General features: G+C 39.5%; 1 protein-coding gene and 1 long non-coding RNA gene across 2 annotated transcripts in view; both read right to left on the bottom strand.

Annotated features, from left to right (window-relative positions):
• The window catches only part of LOC117777400 (hemicentin-1-like), a 1,765,934-nt gene that overhangs the window by 837,172 nt on the left and 912,399 nt on the right, over positions 1-16,363 (bottom strand). The window contains exons 34-36 of the mRNA XM_034612162.1: positions 6,980-7,267; positions 5,825-6,112; positions 4,165-4,431 (exon numbers count right to left, since the gene is read on the bottom strand). Of these exons, the coding sequence (XP_034468053.1) occupies positions 4,165-4,431; positions 5,825-6,112; positions 6,980-7,267 (843 nt within the window). The remainder of the gene's footprint in view (positions 1-4,164; positions 4,432-5,824; positions 6,113-6,979; positions 7,268-16,363) is intronic.
• Positions 1,581-2,301, bottom strand: LOC117777475. Its single transcript, XR_004616611.1, has 2 exons — positions 2,034-2,301; positions 1,581-1,948 (listed from the first exon to the last, which is right to left on the bottom strand). It is a non-coding gene; the product is annotated as an uncharacterized LOC117777475 (long non-coding RNA).

The raw sequence follows: 16,363 nt of genomic DNA, 5'->3' as shown, positions 1-16,363 counted from the left end.
AACAGATATGATGGATACTATCTATCATCTATCGACTAATTCCACTAATCTCTCTCTATCTATTTAGTCTGTTGTTCTATGACTTTCATATCTCGAGAAGCGTTCATCTTATTGGCTTCACACGTGACATGTGCATTGTTAAGGGCCCAAGGAAGTGCAGTGTGGAACTTTGCGTGATTTGGACACGCAATACATTCAATAATAGGCTGATAAGCTTTGAATAAACAGGCGACCAGCGCTCTGCAGCAGAGGCGACTGGGACCCATCAGCGGTTCTGTGGACTGAGTCCCACAGTCGGCCTTTAGTTGCCGTGGCAAATCGAACAGGCACGTTTACAACTGGCCCTGGTAACAATAGATAAAACAGGTGTCTTTGTAGTAGTAATGATAAAGCATTAACTTAGAGGAAAGCTGAACTAAAAAGTAAAATAATAATAATATATTAATATTATATTCTTAAGCAGTACTGTTAGTGGTGGAAAGTAAACATGTAAATATACTCCAGAACTGTGCATTTCTTGTTTTTTAATTACACTTCTTCTCTACAACTTATGACCCTTCACATGTCTTTAGTTGTTCAGGAGAGCATGACCCAGACAAATACCTTCATCTGAAGTAAAGTAATTAGCTCCATGCAGGTCCGGACCTCGGTATTATTTAAAAATGCGTGTATGTGGGCGGTGGGTGAGTGAGTAGGAGGTGGAGTGGATCATCTTCTCGTAAATATACAAGGTAACGTAGTGTTAACGTCTCCTGCTCGACCTCCAGACCGGAGTCGGTGACGTACAGGGGAGATGTCTGGCCCCCCCCCCCCCGGCTGAAGCTGCTTCTCGCTTCAGGGTTCACACCCTTCACTTTTTGCAGCAGTAGAGAAATAACGGAGGACACTTCTTCTTGCCTGGAGAAGCTGTTGTATTTATTTTCCAACACACTGTAACTTACACTGTCCATCTTTATACTTTCTCTCCTCTCTCTCTCTCTCTCTCTCTCTCTCTCTCTCTCTCTCTCTCTCTCTGATAATATGGTATTTACTGTATAACACATTTTGCTTATGTGGATGCACTGTTTGAGACACGTTTCTACAGTTTAAATACAAAATGATGCAAACTCAAACACAATGGTAAGTCATTTATGCTATTGTCCACTGACATGGTTTTGAAGCTGCTGTTAACCAATAGCTGCTCCAAACATCTTAAAATGTGCATATTTAGATCGGGGGATACTGCCCTCCGGCTACGGGCCTGGCTCCATGGCAACTAAAATACTAACTCATTGATGCACCTGTGTAAAAATGTAATAACGTATCTAATACTATCCTAATGTCTCAGAATTTGTACTTTTACTTTGGATGCTCAAGAGTTTAAGTTCAGGATATAGTCATATACTTGATTTTATTTTACTTATTACTAAACTCAAGTAAATCTAAGTTTTACATGGTCCGTTAATAGAAATGCATCACAAGATAATGTCCATTTCATGACACAATGTGTTTTGTGTGTACATGCATTCTTCAGAAACCCTTTCACGCTGTGACATGTTCACAAATCCAACAATAATGTCAATAAACTTTAAAGTTCATCATTTGTTCCAACATATTTCATTTTATTTTGAGCTACAGGATATTTACATTTCAGGTGTGTGGGTTTGGATTAAGTTCACAACACTGGAAAGGACAAAAAAAACATTCAGCAGTGATTCTCAGCATTTCTTGTCTAACTGCATGTCATTTATATATATAGATTATATAAAAAGTTATTAATACAATCATTTTACACTCACATTATTTACATTTTAAGTTGCATATAAGGATTTTAACCGTTTATCCCTCACATTTTGCTATGTTCACTATTTTCTCCAGAACCTTTAATTAACAGTTGCAAGTATTTATATATTATATTTTAGCTCAGTAATGTAACTTCTGTGCCTTCTTGATAACTAGTTTTAAAATACTCCTAATGGCAACACGCACGGTTTTGTTGTAGCTGCATAAGGTTTGTTGACCAGCTTACATTACTGTAGATTTACGGTTACGACCTATTTTTTTTGCTTAACACATGAACTCTTCAGACTCTCTGTGATGACTTATTGTGAATATAAACTTCCTCAGGCCCGAGGTAGCTGTAAAAAGCAGGACGAGAACATCTCGGGTCAAATCCTGACGTCAGAGTACGAACTCTCATCTTCGTCTGAGCTGCTGGAGTCTCTGTTGGTCGTCTGACGTCGGGGCCTCACTGTGAATCTCACCTGTGAATAGTGGAGCTCCACTTCACCTTCACTGGTGTGGTCGTCAAATAGATTTGGAGATGTTGGTGCACGTGCAGTTGCATTACTAATGTTTTCATAGTCCTGCAGGATCTCTGGTTCATTCTAGGATGAGAGTGGAGGTAGTTTATCGATTATTTGTGTGAGAATTTCTGGAATAAATTCAACTGTTAGCAAAACATACAGACTGATATAACGAGATGAGAGGTCACAGTTCCCGACCTTTTTAACTCGCGTTGGGTTGGACACCATCGCATACACAGGGTCTTCTTCCACCTTTCTTTGCTTCTTCCTTGAAAAACAAATGTCAACATGACGTGTGCTGATCAATAACACCTTTGTTGTTCTGGTATTGTAACACAAAGATTAAATTCTCACTTTATCTTATTCTTAAAGTGCAGAGAAGCGTAGTTGACAGAATCTCCCTCGGTGTTTCCAGCTTGATGTCTTGTGGGGTTTTGTGCAGAGGCAGCCTGAGCAGACAGAAAACATCAGTGATTATCAAGCAGCAACTGAATCGCTTCACTCATGCTCTAAAATGGATGCTGTACAGGTTGTCTTTTAATTACTGGCCCCAGTATACTGAGATATAAGTGCACTGATAGACAGCTACTGACAGGGCAAACAGTGAGGGCAGGATATGGAAGTACAAGGAGGGAAAAGCAACAGCTTGAACAGTAAAAGACACATCTGCCTGTAGAGCCAGACTAATACTGATGATAGAAGATGGAAGGCAGTAGCTCTACATGGTCAATTTGAGGGGTTGTAGATATCCTGATAGATTATTTTATTTATAATTTTTAAATCTAATGTGCACATGTTGTTGTCTTGTTTCAGATCCTTGCATCGTGTGAACTCAAAATTAAACAAATAACACATTCTGGGACTTTGGAGGCTTTGTAATATCACCATTAAAACATATTTGATTACATATGATTGAAATTATGACATAATTTAGAGTATTTAGAAGAATTAGTAGTTTTACAGCTGTAACAGGTCAGAAGTGATGAAGCAGAGGCTTAAATATCCTGAATCTTATACCTATACTCTCCTTAATCACTGTTTCCTACGATTTCCAATATACAAATAGCCAATTAGAAATAGATTTTGAAGTTTCAACAACTGGTTGTTAAATAATTTACAAATCTATTGTGCTAAGACAAGGTTCTGACAACAGGCCACCGTGACCAGACACTTTGAATTAAATTCTTTTAAATATAAATCTTCTTGAGTTTTACTAAAGTCTCCATATATGATTGTTTTAACACTTTAAAGGTGTTGTCTCAACCTGGGACTCACCTGGGGCAGTTGAAGTGCAGTAAACACCCAAACACACACACACACACACACACACACACACACACACACACACACACACACAAGGTGAGTCACTTCTGCCCAGATGTTTTCAATAAAGAAGTCGAATGGATTAAACAAATGTGTCATTACCGAAAAACCAGAAGGGGATTTGGTGTTTGTTGTTCCTTGTTGAATAGATTTTTTCCTCCTGTATCTGAAAACATAGAGGGACATGATGTGGTTACACATGCCAGACCATCTCTGAAATGTATTTATTTAATCAAATGCACTTCTTATTCATTCACCTTAAAACTACGATGGTTAAAATGATAATCATCAGGACAAACAGAGCAGGAACGAGGAACTTCAGGATGTCCAGATAGTTTCCTGTCGTTAGAAGAGGGAGCATCATATAGAGCTTGACCTTTGACCCTTGGCTACCAAAATCAAATCAGTTACTCCTTGATTCTACTTGTGTGTTTGTGTGAAGGACGTAGGACATAGGACGTATGGACGGACAACCAGAAAACTAGTTTGATATAAACCTCCCACATGTCTCCTGAGCAATAAAACACACAGTTATAAGGCCTTGAAATTCACTCACGTTCAAACAGATGGACGGGATCAGACAAACTTTGGTTTACTTCATTTTCTGCGACGCAGTAGTAGACTCCTGGCTGGTTTGAGTACACTGTGTGGTTTTGATGCTCGGACACAATTTCATCCTTTTCCTCGCCCTGACTCTTCCTGAACCATGAGTAGTGGTGGACTGGGGGAAAGCTGTGACTGATGCAGCTCAGCATCACGGAGCTCCTCCCGTCAAGCTCCTGCTTCTCTGCCGACTCTGTGATGTTTGTGTGTTTTGGAGAAACTAGCCGGGAAATTCAGGAGAAAAGACAACGTCATTTTCTGAACATCATCAAAGATCAAACATGAATAACACAACAAATGAAGTGACATTATTGCTGCTCTTTAAAGCCAGACTGAGAATAATGTGAAACTTTAAATGGGAGGATAAAACAGACTGGCTTTAGATTCACCTGGTGAAACTTTACATTTTTTTCTCAGCAATTTCTCTTTGAAACAAACTACAGCCACTGATTTTAGGTTACTGTTCCTTTTTTAACTTCAATATTTTTATCAGGTTTGCTAAACGTTATTTTGAATGATTTGTTGAATTTACTGAAATAGATTTTGAAGTATAAACAACTTGAAATGTAGTTAAATAATATACAAATCTTTTGTACTAAGACAAAGTTGTGGAACAGAGCTTTAGAAACAAGAACCCTGAGGCTCTGAAACACCCTGACTAGCTTAAAACTAAAACTAATACTTTTATCTTACTTCATTCTCTGATTTGACGTAGTTCTACTTTTTATTCTTTTATTTATTCTTTTATGAAAGATTTGTGTAATGGAAAATTCCACTGACCAGGTGTCTCACTGCTGTGATACTGTCTACCTGACAGGATGGAACCCTTATTGTGTCTCACTGCTGTGACCTTGACAAACAGGGTGTATGCCCTTATTCTCTGATGTTTTCTTCCAACTGCTACAGCGGACGGACACAGCAGATGGACACAGATGATGATTTCATGTCTTTTTTTCATATTATGTTTTATGAAACGCCTCTTTGTATAAGTACTGGCTTTCGTGAACTTTGGGGCAGTTCCACTTTGAGCACCCGTGCTTGTTGTGTAACCTCTGCAGAGCTTACTATTAAAAAGACTCAAAGGCAACTCCAGTCTGAGAATCTCATTATTTCAAATCTCAAGATGAATTTCCATCACATTTGTAATAATATTTTTTTACATTATTCATATTTTGATGTGATTTTTGTTATTTGGGAAACACTTTGTAACATTGTTTTGAGAAGTGCTATTTAAATAATTGTGCAGGTAAGTTTGGAGATAGTGGACTAGGGAGCACAATAACATGCAAACCTGTGAAAAGAATTCATTGAATTACAAAATTACACCACAAATTATACGATAAGAAAACTTATAACTGCTTAAAGTCACAAGGCTTCAATTTAATAGAATTATACTTTACTCTGGTGGAAGAATTACAGAGATTTAAGTACTTTAGGTCATTCATTTCTCAGGTGCTATTGTTTCAACTGTCAGATGTAATAATTAATTTTAAAAAACTGGACCACTGAAAAAATACATGTGAAAAATTTACTTCTGCATCAATAGTTTCTTTAAAGGAAGATTTGGTTTGATGAGATTGGTTGAAAAAAAAAGCTGCAGCTGAAACACTCACATTTCACCACCAACTCCTTCTGCTTGCTGTCCTTTGAGCCCTCACTGTTCTGGGCACGGCAGACGTACCAGCCAGCGTCGGCTGAAGTCACATTAATCTTGTGGTAGAGAGAGTTGATGGGTCGTGAATTAAGATTATTTTCAGTGATTTTTAAAGACTGATGATATTTGTCGATCCTCATCAAGGTGAGATTTGACTGTGGGAAACTTTCAACACTGCAGGTGACGGTGATGGTCTGACCTTCTGTGACCTCAGACCTCATAGACAGTAAAGGTTCAGTGGGCGGGTCTGTAGAGAGGAAGCAGAATCTTCTTTAAAGAAGGAACATTATGATTTTATTGTTTTTCTTCCCTCAGTATCAACGACACATTTTCCTTCACATCAAGACCAGGATTGGCTTGAACTGTAACATTGTTGGGACTGTCTGCAGTAACCAAAAATATAGAAAACAGAGAACTGTCAGATTTAACCACTGTCCAATATAATGGTCTTTATAATATAGAATGATTCTGCATAATATATGTTTTTTTATTTCATCAGGGTTGAATTCATTGTAGATTTGAAGATAGTGGACTAATTTATCAAAGGGAGCACAATAACATGCAAACCTGTGAAAACAATGCATTTCAACACAATTTATACTATTGTGGTGTTGAATTCTATCACAAGAACACTTACAACTCAAAGTCACAAGGCTTCATATCAACATAATTATACTTTACTCTGGTGGAAGAATTACAGAGATTTAAGTAAAAGTAGAAATATCGCAGTACAAAAATACTCCATTAAAAGTATAGGCCCTGAATTCATAATTTAAATAAGCAGCACAGTAGTTTATCAGGAGTATTCATTAAGTAGCAGAGTGGCACCACGTAACATTACTGGATCATTATTATTGATAATTTATAGATTAAATTACTTTATATAGGGTCTGGTAGTTTATTGATATTTTCTAAACTCTACAGTACTTAATCAAATAGACACATTTACTTCAGGTCATTCATTTCTCAGGTGCTATTGTTTCAACTGTCAGAAGTAATAGTTAAAAGAAAAATACACGAGAAAAGCTACTTTTTCAAAGATAGATTTTTTAAAGGAAGATTTGGTTTGATCTGTTTGGTTGAAAATAAAAAAATCCGCAGCTGAAACACTCACATTTCACCACCAACTTCTTCTGCTTGCTGTCCTTTGAGCCCTCACTGTTCTGGGCACGGCAGACGTACAAGCCAGCGTCGGCTGAAGTCACAGTAATCTTGTGGTAGAGAGAGTTGATGGGTCGTGAATTAAGATTATTTTCAGTGATTTTCGAAGACTGATGATATTTGTCGATCCTCATCAAGGTGAGAGTTGACTGTGGGAAACTTTCAACAGTGCAGTTGACGGTGATGGTCTGACCTTCTGTGACCTCAGACCTCATAGACAGTTTAGGTTCAGTGGGCGGGTCTGTAGAGAGGAAGCAGAATCTTCTTTAAAGAAGGCACATTATGATTTTATTGTTTTTCTTCCCTCTAGTCTGTGTTACATAGGTTTTTTGTGAATTAAAAGTTCTGCAAAGCAAAATATCCAACAATCAGTGGTAAAGGGAGCTCCTCTCCTGAAGCTCCTAAACTCCTCTTCATCAGTCCAGCTGATACGATTTATTGTACTAAGACAAAGTTTGGGGACAAAGCTTTTGAAACAAGAGCCCTGAGGCTCTGAAACAGCCTGAATGAGGACAGACAGCAGACTGAGTCAGGAGCTGAAAACTTTTATCTGACTTCATTCACTGATTTATCGTAGGTCTAGTTTTTATTCGTTTATTTATTCTTTTATGACAGATTTTTGTAGCCAACCTGACTGGGAAACTATGTAGAGTGAAGCTATAGCCAAATTGCTCTAGAGTCATAACTGATCTAGAATAGTTCAACCATCGACTAAAAGTGAAGCCAAAGTGTCTAGATCGCCACCTGGTGCCTGACTGCGGTATAAATCTCACCTCGTGAATTTTAGTGAATGGGACATGGACCAAACTAAAAAGTCAAAATACACATCAACTAAAATGATCTCAAAGATGGATTCTGTAGTTTTTATCACCGGTGTTTGTTCAAATGTTAATTTTTCATCTACGTTTGGTTATTAATTATATTTCCACCCGGAGGGTGCTCGGGGCATGAAGGACACATTTGTCCACTAAATGTAATGTTATGTATATTCTGAAATGTATTTTAATATTCCGATTTTTATTGTACATACATTTAACGGGATTTCCAGGCTTACTTGTAGAAACATCTGTCGGTGAAAACACAAGTGGAGAAGTCAGTTAATCTTTAATGCAAATGTTGAAGAAAATATAAAACATTGTTTTCAAAGTGGAGAAATAAAATCCTTACGTTTTATTAGGGCCAGAAAAACCAACCACGTGACTGTCTGAGCCTCCATCTCATGTGGGACTACAACTGGATTTCTGAAACAGATAAAAACTGAAAAGTGGATAAAAACATCATAAGATCACAGAACTTTTTCTTTTTACTGTAAAACGTGTGATCAAAGTTATTTTTCAGCTTGTGTCAGAATTTCCTTCTTCCTCTCTTCATTTCTTTTACTGACAGTTAGAGTTGTCTTTGTTTTGTTCCTCATTTCAAGATGGTTGTGAACTTGTGGTTTGAAAACACATAAGTCACCTCTACGCAGAATTTGTCATTTATTAAAGGAAAATAAATGAAATTATTTTCAAGTTGAATATTTGTGCCACATGTTTTTGTTAATCCCAGAGTTCAGTTTATTTCTTAATAACTAAAATATAGTTTGTTTTCTGTTTTCTTTTTAAATTTTATTTGACATTAGCTACTTGTTCAAATCACATTTAATCAAAGAAACCCCAGAACACATATACAATATGTTGACTGCAAACATAACAGTGTCTTTATTAAATTCTAATTTTTGAACATTTTAGTCTGAAATAAACTGTTTAAAAAGTCATATCTGGCTCTTTGGGTTCATCTCAGTCTTCAGGGAACTACGACATCTGAAACTGATGTGTGAGTTTTCATTTGGAAAAAAGTATTTCAACTGAATGGAAGAAAAAGAGTTTGAAATTATTATTATCATTATTATTATTATTATTATTATTATTATTATTATTATTATTATTATTAAATGATCTGGATTCAAATTTTATTCAGAAAAAAATCATCTTATTTCATCCACAAAAAATACAGTTTGTAATCAGTGTATATACTGTGAATAAAACTTCTGAAACACTATGTTTTACTCTAGTAGATTAACATCATGAGGAGATAAATAACCACAGAAGCTTGTTCTTACCTCAGAGGACCCACTTGTATCAGTCTGTCACACACAGCCTCACTCTGAGAATGAGACTTTACAGAAAAAGGAAGTTTTCACACTTTGAAAGGGGATGCAAAAAAATGTATTGGCATCCCTTATCATGCAAGCCAGAAAACAGCTTCTTGTAGGTGTTGTGATTACAGTCATAGCGATTGCAGCTTCTCACAGTATCTGCACGCAGATGCACTTCCTCCCACATACTCACATAGTATTTACAGTGTCTCTATTTAAAACGTCATCTAACAATGTGAAAACGTATCAAAAGGGTTTGTGAAGAGTTGAATAAACATAAAAGTGCAGGTGAACAACACGTAAACAGGAAACATCGCACAAAGAGAAAAGCATTTCACTCTCCCTCCCCGAGAGCTGCAGCCACGATCTTCACGGCATCGGCCACCATTTCATCAATGGCACCGTTCAGAGCTTGCAGCATGGCGGTGAAGGAGCGGCTGGCATAATGGGCGTGTCTGGGCATGGCCATCTCCACCAGCTTTGACGACACCGTGGCCAAGTCCTGTTCTGCCGCCGCCAGCCGCCGCTTCACATCCCCTTTGGTAACCTCCCCTGAGAGGCCACATGTCCGCAGCCCTTTAAGTCTCAGGGGTTCCACGCCTCGCTGTCGGGGCCAGTCGCTCGACTGATTTGTCATCCAGGCACAGAGATAACTGCTTTCGTCAGGAGCCGCACCGCTACACTCAAGTCCACCATAGAAGCCACCAGGGGGACGGGAATGGCAGACATCTCACCAGATGGCGATGCAGCGGCCCATACCAGAGCTTTGAAGGCCTCCTTTTTCTGGGTGACCAGGGCTGAGGTGAGCATCGGGAGAGCCAAGAGAAGGGCTTGGGCTCGGATCTCTGGAAGGTCTTTGCCCAAGTCGTCCAACAGACCAGGGAAGTCAGACTTCTCCAGGGTGGAGGGTCTGACCACGTAGACTTTAGGCTGCATCACACCCTGCGACCTCAGTGTTTCCAGACTGGCTTTCCTCTTGTCTTCCAGGCTCTTCTCTGGATCTCCCACCGAAGCAAAGAGAACCCAGTACATCGTTTGTCTCTATCCATGTATCCCTCAGGTTCGAATGGGGAGGTGTCGGGCACAGGCGGCAGGTCCCACAGCCGAGCGTCAGGGTGTTTAGGGTCAGGGTAGCCTGCCACGTCCTCTGAGGCCACGGGGGTTGAAGCAGGAGCCGCCCCCCCCCCCCCCCCCCCCCCATCATCCCCAGGTCCGAGGTCACGGAGGGAGTTGATGAACGAGTCTTTTCCATCACCGCGGTTTCCCACCACAGCCAAGTTGATCCTACTGATCAAGAGATCTTCCACCGTGTCCCTGACATCTGATAACTTATTGCTGTCTATGGATTCTTTCAGGGTCTCAAGGAAGCTCAGGCCTTTGGAAACATCAGCCATTTCTGCAGAGAGACAGAGTGAATTATTACAAGAGTCACAACAGGTCCTTTGATAAAGAACAGATATGATGGATACTATCTATCATCTATCGACTAATTCCACTAATCTCTCTCTATCTATTTAGTCTGTTGTTCTGTGACTTTCATATCTCGAGAAGCGTTCATCTTATCGGCTTCACACGTGACATGTGCATTGTTAAGGGCCCAAGGAAGTGCAGTGTGGAACTTGCCGTGATTTGGACACGCAATACATTCAATAATAGGCTGATAAGCTTTGAATAAACAGGCGACCAGCGCTCTGCAGCAGAGGCGACTGGGACCCATCAACGGTTCTGTGGACTGAGTCCCACAGTCGGCCTTTAGTTTCCGTGGCAAATCAAACAGGCACGTTTACAACTGGCCCTGGTAACAATAGATAAAACAGGTGTCTTTGTAGTAGTAATGATAAAGCATTAACTTAGAGGAAACCTGAACTAAAAAGTTAAATAATAATACTATATTAATATTATATTCTTAATGTGACGAGCCCATGACTGACCGACTTGGACCAATGGGAAGAGACAACACGTATGGAGAGCGTGAGGGGGGCGGGACTTCCGGCAGAGCACAGTTGCAAAGAGAAGACGGCAGCGCAGTGTAGTAGCCTGTGAGAAGTTTTTTGAACTGTAAAGCTGTAAGTCAGGAGGAACCGGAGGACGGCTGGCGAGTCTTAGCGAGAAGACGGCGTCGGAGTCCATGGTGAACGGTGATTCGCACGGCAGGTTCAAGTGTTTTGCTCTCGCCACGCTCTCCCTCCCCTCGGGTCTCCTCCCGTGAGTATTCTGCCACTGGACATTCTCCACGGTAGCACCGGGCTTGGAGTTAGCTACTGCTACAGCTACTGCTACTGCTACGGCGAAACATCTCCCCTACCGGGTGTACGATAAGTGAAATGGACACTATTGACTGACTTTACAGAACGAAGTGAGCGGCACGAACTTTATGGACAGTATCATTGCGGTATATGGACTTAATGCCTACCGTGGTGCAGTGCACTTAAATGACATGTGTTGAGGTAATATTTGGTTAGCCGCTGTTCGGTGATACTAAATTCGAATGTATACTGAAGTTCTATTTTGTTGTTTGAACTGAATTGTGTCAAAGAGAAGGTTTACTGTGAAAATATACGTTCCATAATCCGAATGGTAATTGTACTTGAAGACTCACTCCAAACGAATGTTGTTATTATTATTATTATATTGTCAGGCAAAATAAGTTCTGTGTTTAGATAAAATAAATGTGTTTATTTTTCCAGTTAAGGAAACCTGGTCTGTGAGGTTACGGGAAGGGATGGGGCTGTTAGAGTGAACACATATTTCTTTAGATTTACACATCACTGACCTGAACTCATAGTCCTTTAAGATATTTGACGGGGATTTCTCACCCGTTACATTAAGCACTACTGTTAGTGGTGGAAAGTAAACATGTAAATATACTCCAGAACTGTGCATTTCTTGTTTTTTAATTACACTTCCTCTCTACAACTTATGACCCTTCACATGTCTTTAGTTGTTCAGGAGAGCATGACCCAGACAAATACCTTCATCTGAAGTAAAGTAATCAGCTCCATGCAGGTCCGGACCTCGGTATTATTTAAAAATGTGTGTATGTGGGCGGTGGGTGAGTGAGTAGGAGGTGGAGTGGATCATCTTCTCGTAAATATACAAGGTAACGTAGTGTTAACGTCTCCTGCTCGACCTCCAGACCGGAGTCGGTGACGTACAGGGGAGATGTCTGTTCTCCTCCCCGGCTGAAGCCACTTCTCGCTTCAGGGTTCACACCCTTCACTTTTTGCAGCAGTAGAGAAATAACGGAGGACACGGACCATCGCACGATGTCACGTCAGGAGCGTTTCACCAGAGAACAGGTTCTCCAACAGCTATTCTCCCAGCAACCATCCTCTGAACCCGAAGAGGACGCGAAAGAGCCAGACCGAGAAGCAGACAGAGAGGACAGAGACGACGGCGACGAAGATGACGACGATGACTACGAAGACGACGATGGTGACGAAGACTACGACCCAGTGGGTGATGCTTCTGCAGATTCTTCATCCTTGGAGGAAGAAGAAGAAGAAGGAGGACAAGACCACGGCGACACCACCACCACCACCACCACCGGACTCGTGGAAAGGGAGACCTTTTAAGTTCACACGTTTCTATAGTTTAAATACAAAATGATGCAAACTCAAACACAATGGTGAGTCATTTATGCTATTGTCCACTGACGTGGTTTTGAAGCTACTGTTAACCAATAGCTGCTCCAAACATCTTAAAATGTGCATATTTAGATCGGGGGATACTGCCCTCCGGCTACGGGCCTGGCTCCATGGCAACTAAAATACTAACTCATTGATGCACCTTTATGAAAATGTAATAACGTATCTAATAATATCCTAATGTCTCAGAATTTGTACTTTTACTTTGGATACTCAAGAGTTTAAGTTCAGGATATAGTCATATACTTGATTTTATTTTACTTATTACTTAACTCAAGTAAATCTAAGGTTTACATGGTCCGTTAATAGAAATGCATCACAAGATAATGTCCATTTCATGATGCAATGCGTTTCGTGTGTACATGCATTCTTCAGAAACCCTTTCACGCTGTGACATGTTCACAAATCCAACAATAATGTCAATAAACTTTAAAGTTCATCATTTGTTCCAACATATTTCATTTTATTTGAGCTACAGGATATTTACATTTCAGATGTGTGGGTTTGGATTAAGTTCACAACACTGGAAAGCACAAAAAAAACATTCAGCAGTGATTCTCAGCATTTCTTGTCTAACTGCATGTCATTTATATATATAGATTATATAAAAAGTTATTAATACAATCATTTTACACACATTATTTACATTTTAAGTTGCAAATTAAGGATTTTAACCGTTTATCCCTCACATTTTGCTATATTCACTGTTTTCCGCAAAACCTTTAATTAACAGTTTCAAATATTTATATATTATATTTTAGCTCAGTAATGTAACTTCTGTGCCTTCTTGCTAACTAGTTTTAAAATACTCCTAATGGCAACACGCAGGGTTTTGTTGTAGCTGCATAAGGTTTGTTGACCAGTTTACATTACTGTAGATTTACGGTTACGACCTATTTTGCTTAACACATGAACTCTTCAGACTCTCTGTGATGACTTATTGTGAATATAAACTTCCTCAGGCCCGAGGTAGCTGTAAAAAGCAGGACGAGAACATCTCGGGTCAAATCCTGACGTCAGAGTATTAACTCTCATCTTCGTGTGAGCTGCTGGAGTCTCTGTTGGTCGTCTGATGTCAGGGCCTCGCTGTGAATCTCACCTGTGGAAAGTTCAGCTCCACTTCACCTTCACTGGTGTGGTCGTCTAATAGATTTGGAGATGTTGGTGCACGTGCAGTTGCATTACTAACGTCATCATAGTCCTGCAGGCTCTCTGGGTCATTCTAGGATGAGAGCGGAGGTAGTTTATAAATTATTTGTGTGAGAATTTCTGGATGTAATGCACAATAAAGTTCATACAAGACTCACATCTGATTCTTTTAGAACTTGCAGACATTTTCCTTGATTTAATTGTTTCTTGTTGCACAGAATAAATGGGTGAAGAGGAGGTTTCATCTCCTGACGATTTTTGTTTCCTCTAACCACATGATTATCAAGCAGCAACTGAATCGCTTCACTCATGCTCTAAAATGGATGCTGTACAGGTTGTCTTTTAATTACTGGCCCCAGTATACTGAGATATAAGTGCACTGATAGACAGCTACTGACAGGGCAAACAGTGAGGGCAGGATATGGAAGTACAAGGAGGGAAAAGCAACAGCTTGAACAGTAAAAGACACATCTGCCTGTAGAGCCAGACTAATACTGATGATAGAAGATGGAAGGCAGTAGCTCTACATGGTCAATTTGAGGGGTTGTAGATATCCTGACAGATTATTTATTTACAATTTTTAAATCTAATGTGGACATCTTGTTGTCTTGTTTCAGATCCTTGCATCATGTGTACTCAAAATAAAACAAATAACAGATTCTGGGACTTCGGAGGCTTTGTAATATCACCATTAAAACATTTGATTACATATGATTGAAATTATGACATAATTTAGAGTATTTAGAAGAATTAGTAGTTTTACAGCTGTAACAGGTCAGAAGTGATGAAGCAGAGGCTTAAATATCCTGAATCTTATACTTATACTCTCCTTAATCACTGTTTCCTACGACACTTTGAATTAAACTCTTTTTAAAATACATCTTCTTGAGTTTTACTAAAGTCTCCATATATGATTGTTTTAACTTGTTGTTTTCTTGTTTAAAGTGTTGTCTCAACCTGGGACTCACCTGGGGCAGATTCAAAGTGCAGTAAACACCCAAACACACACACACACACACACACACACACAAGATGAGTCACTTCTGTCCGGATGTTTTCACTAAAGAAGTAGAACGGCTTAAACAAATGTGTCATTACCGAAAAACCAGAAGGGGATTCGGTGGTTGTTGTTCCTTGTTGAACAGATTTCTTCCTCCTGTATCTGAAAACATAGAGGGACATGATGTGGTTACACATGCCAGACCATCTCTGAAATGTATTTATTTAATCAAATGCACTTATTATTCATTCACCTTAAAACTACGACGATTAAAATGATAATCATCAGGACAAACAGAGCAGGAACGAGGAACTTCAGGATGTGCAGATAGTTTCCTGTGGTTAAAAGAGGGAGCATCATATAGAGCTTGACCTTTGACCTTTGGCTACCGAAATCAAATCAGTTACTCCTTGATTCTACTTGTGTGTTTGTGTGAAGGACATAGGACATAGGACGTATGGACGGACAACCAGAAAACTAGTCTGATATAAACCTCCCACATGTCTCCTGAGCAATAAAACACACAGTTATAAGGCCTTGAAATTCACTCACGTTCAAACAGATGGACGGGATCAGACAAACTTTGATCTACTTCATTTTCTGCGACGCAGTAGTAGACTCCTGGCTGGTTTGAGTACACTGTGTGGTTTTGATGCTCGGACACAAGTTCATCCTTTTCCTCGCCCTGACTCTTCCTGTACCATGAGTAGTGTTGGACTGGGGGAAAGCTGTGACTGATGCAGCTCAGCATCACGGAGCTCCTCCCGTCAAGCTCCTGCTTCTCTGCCGACTCCGTGATGTTTGTGTGTTTTGGAGAAACTAGCCGGGAAATTCAGGAGAAAAGACAACGTCATTTTCTGAACATCATCAAAGATCAAACATGAATAACACAACAAATGAAGTGACATTATTGCTGCTCTTTAAAGCCAGACTGAGAAGAATGTGAAACTTTAAATGGGAGGATAAAACAGACTGGCTTTAGATTCACCTGGTGAAACTTTACATTTTTTTCTCAGCAATTTCTCTTTGAAACAAACTACAGCCACTGATTTTAGGTTACTGTTCCTTTTTTAACTTCAATATTTTTATCAGGTTTGCTAAACGTTATTTTGAATGATTTGTTGAATTTACTGAAATAGATTTTGAAGTATAAACAACTTGAAATGTAGTTAAATACTATACAAATCTTTTATACTAAGACAAAGTTGGGGAACAGAGCTTTAGAAACAAGAACCCTGAGGCTCTGAAACACCCTGACTAGCTTAAAACTAAGACTAATACTTTTATCTTACTTCATTCTCTGATTTCACGTAGTTCTAGTTTTTATTCTTTTATTTATTCTTTTATGACAGATTTGTGTAATGGAAAATTCCACTGACCAGGTGTCTCACTGCTGTGATACTG

This window comes from Hippoglossus hippoglossus, chromosome 16 (genome assembly GCF_009819705.1).
Source record: "Hippoglossus hippoglossus isolate fHipHip1 chromosome 16, fHipHip1.pri, whole genome shotgun sequence".
Lineage (NCBI taxonomy): Eukaryota > Metazoa > Chordata > Actinopteri > Pleuronectiformes > Pleuronectidae > Hippoglossus > Hippoglossus hippoglossus.
The sequence above is the reverse complement of the archived record's forward strand: the minus strand, read 5'-3'. Positions and strand labels throughout refer to the sequence as shown.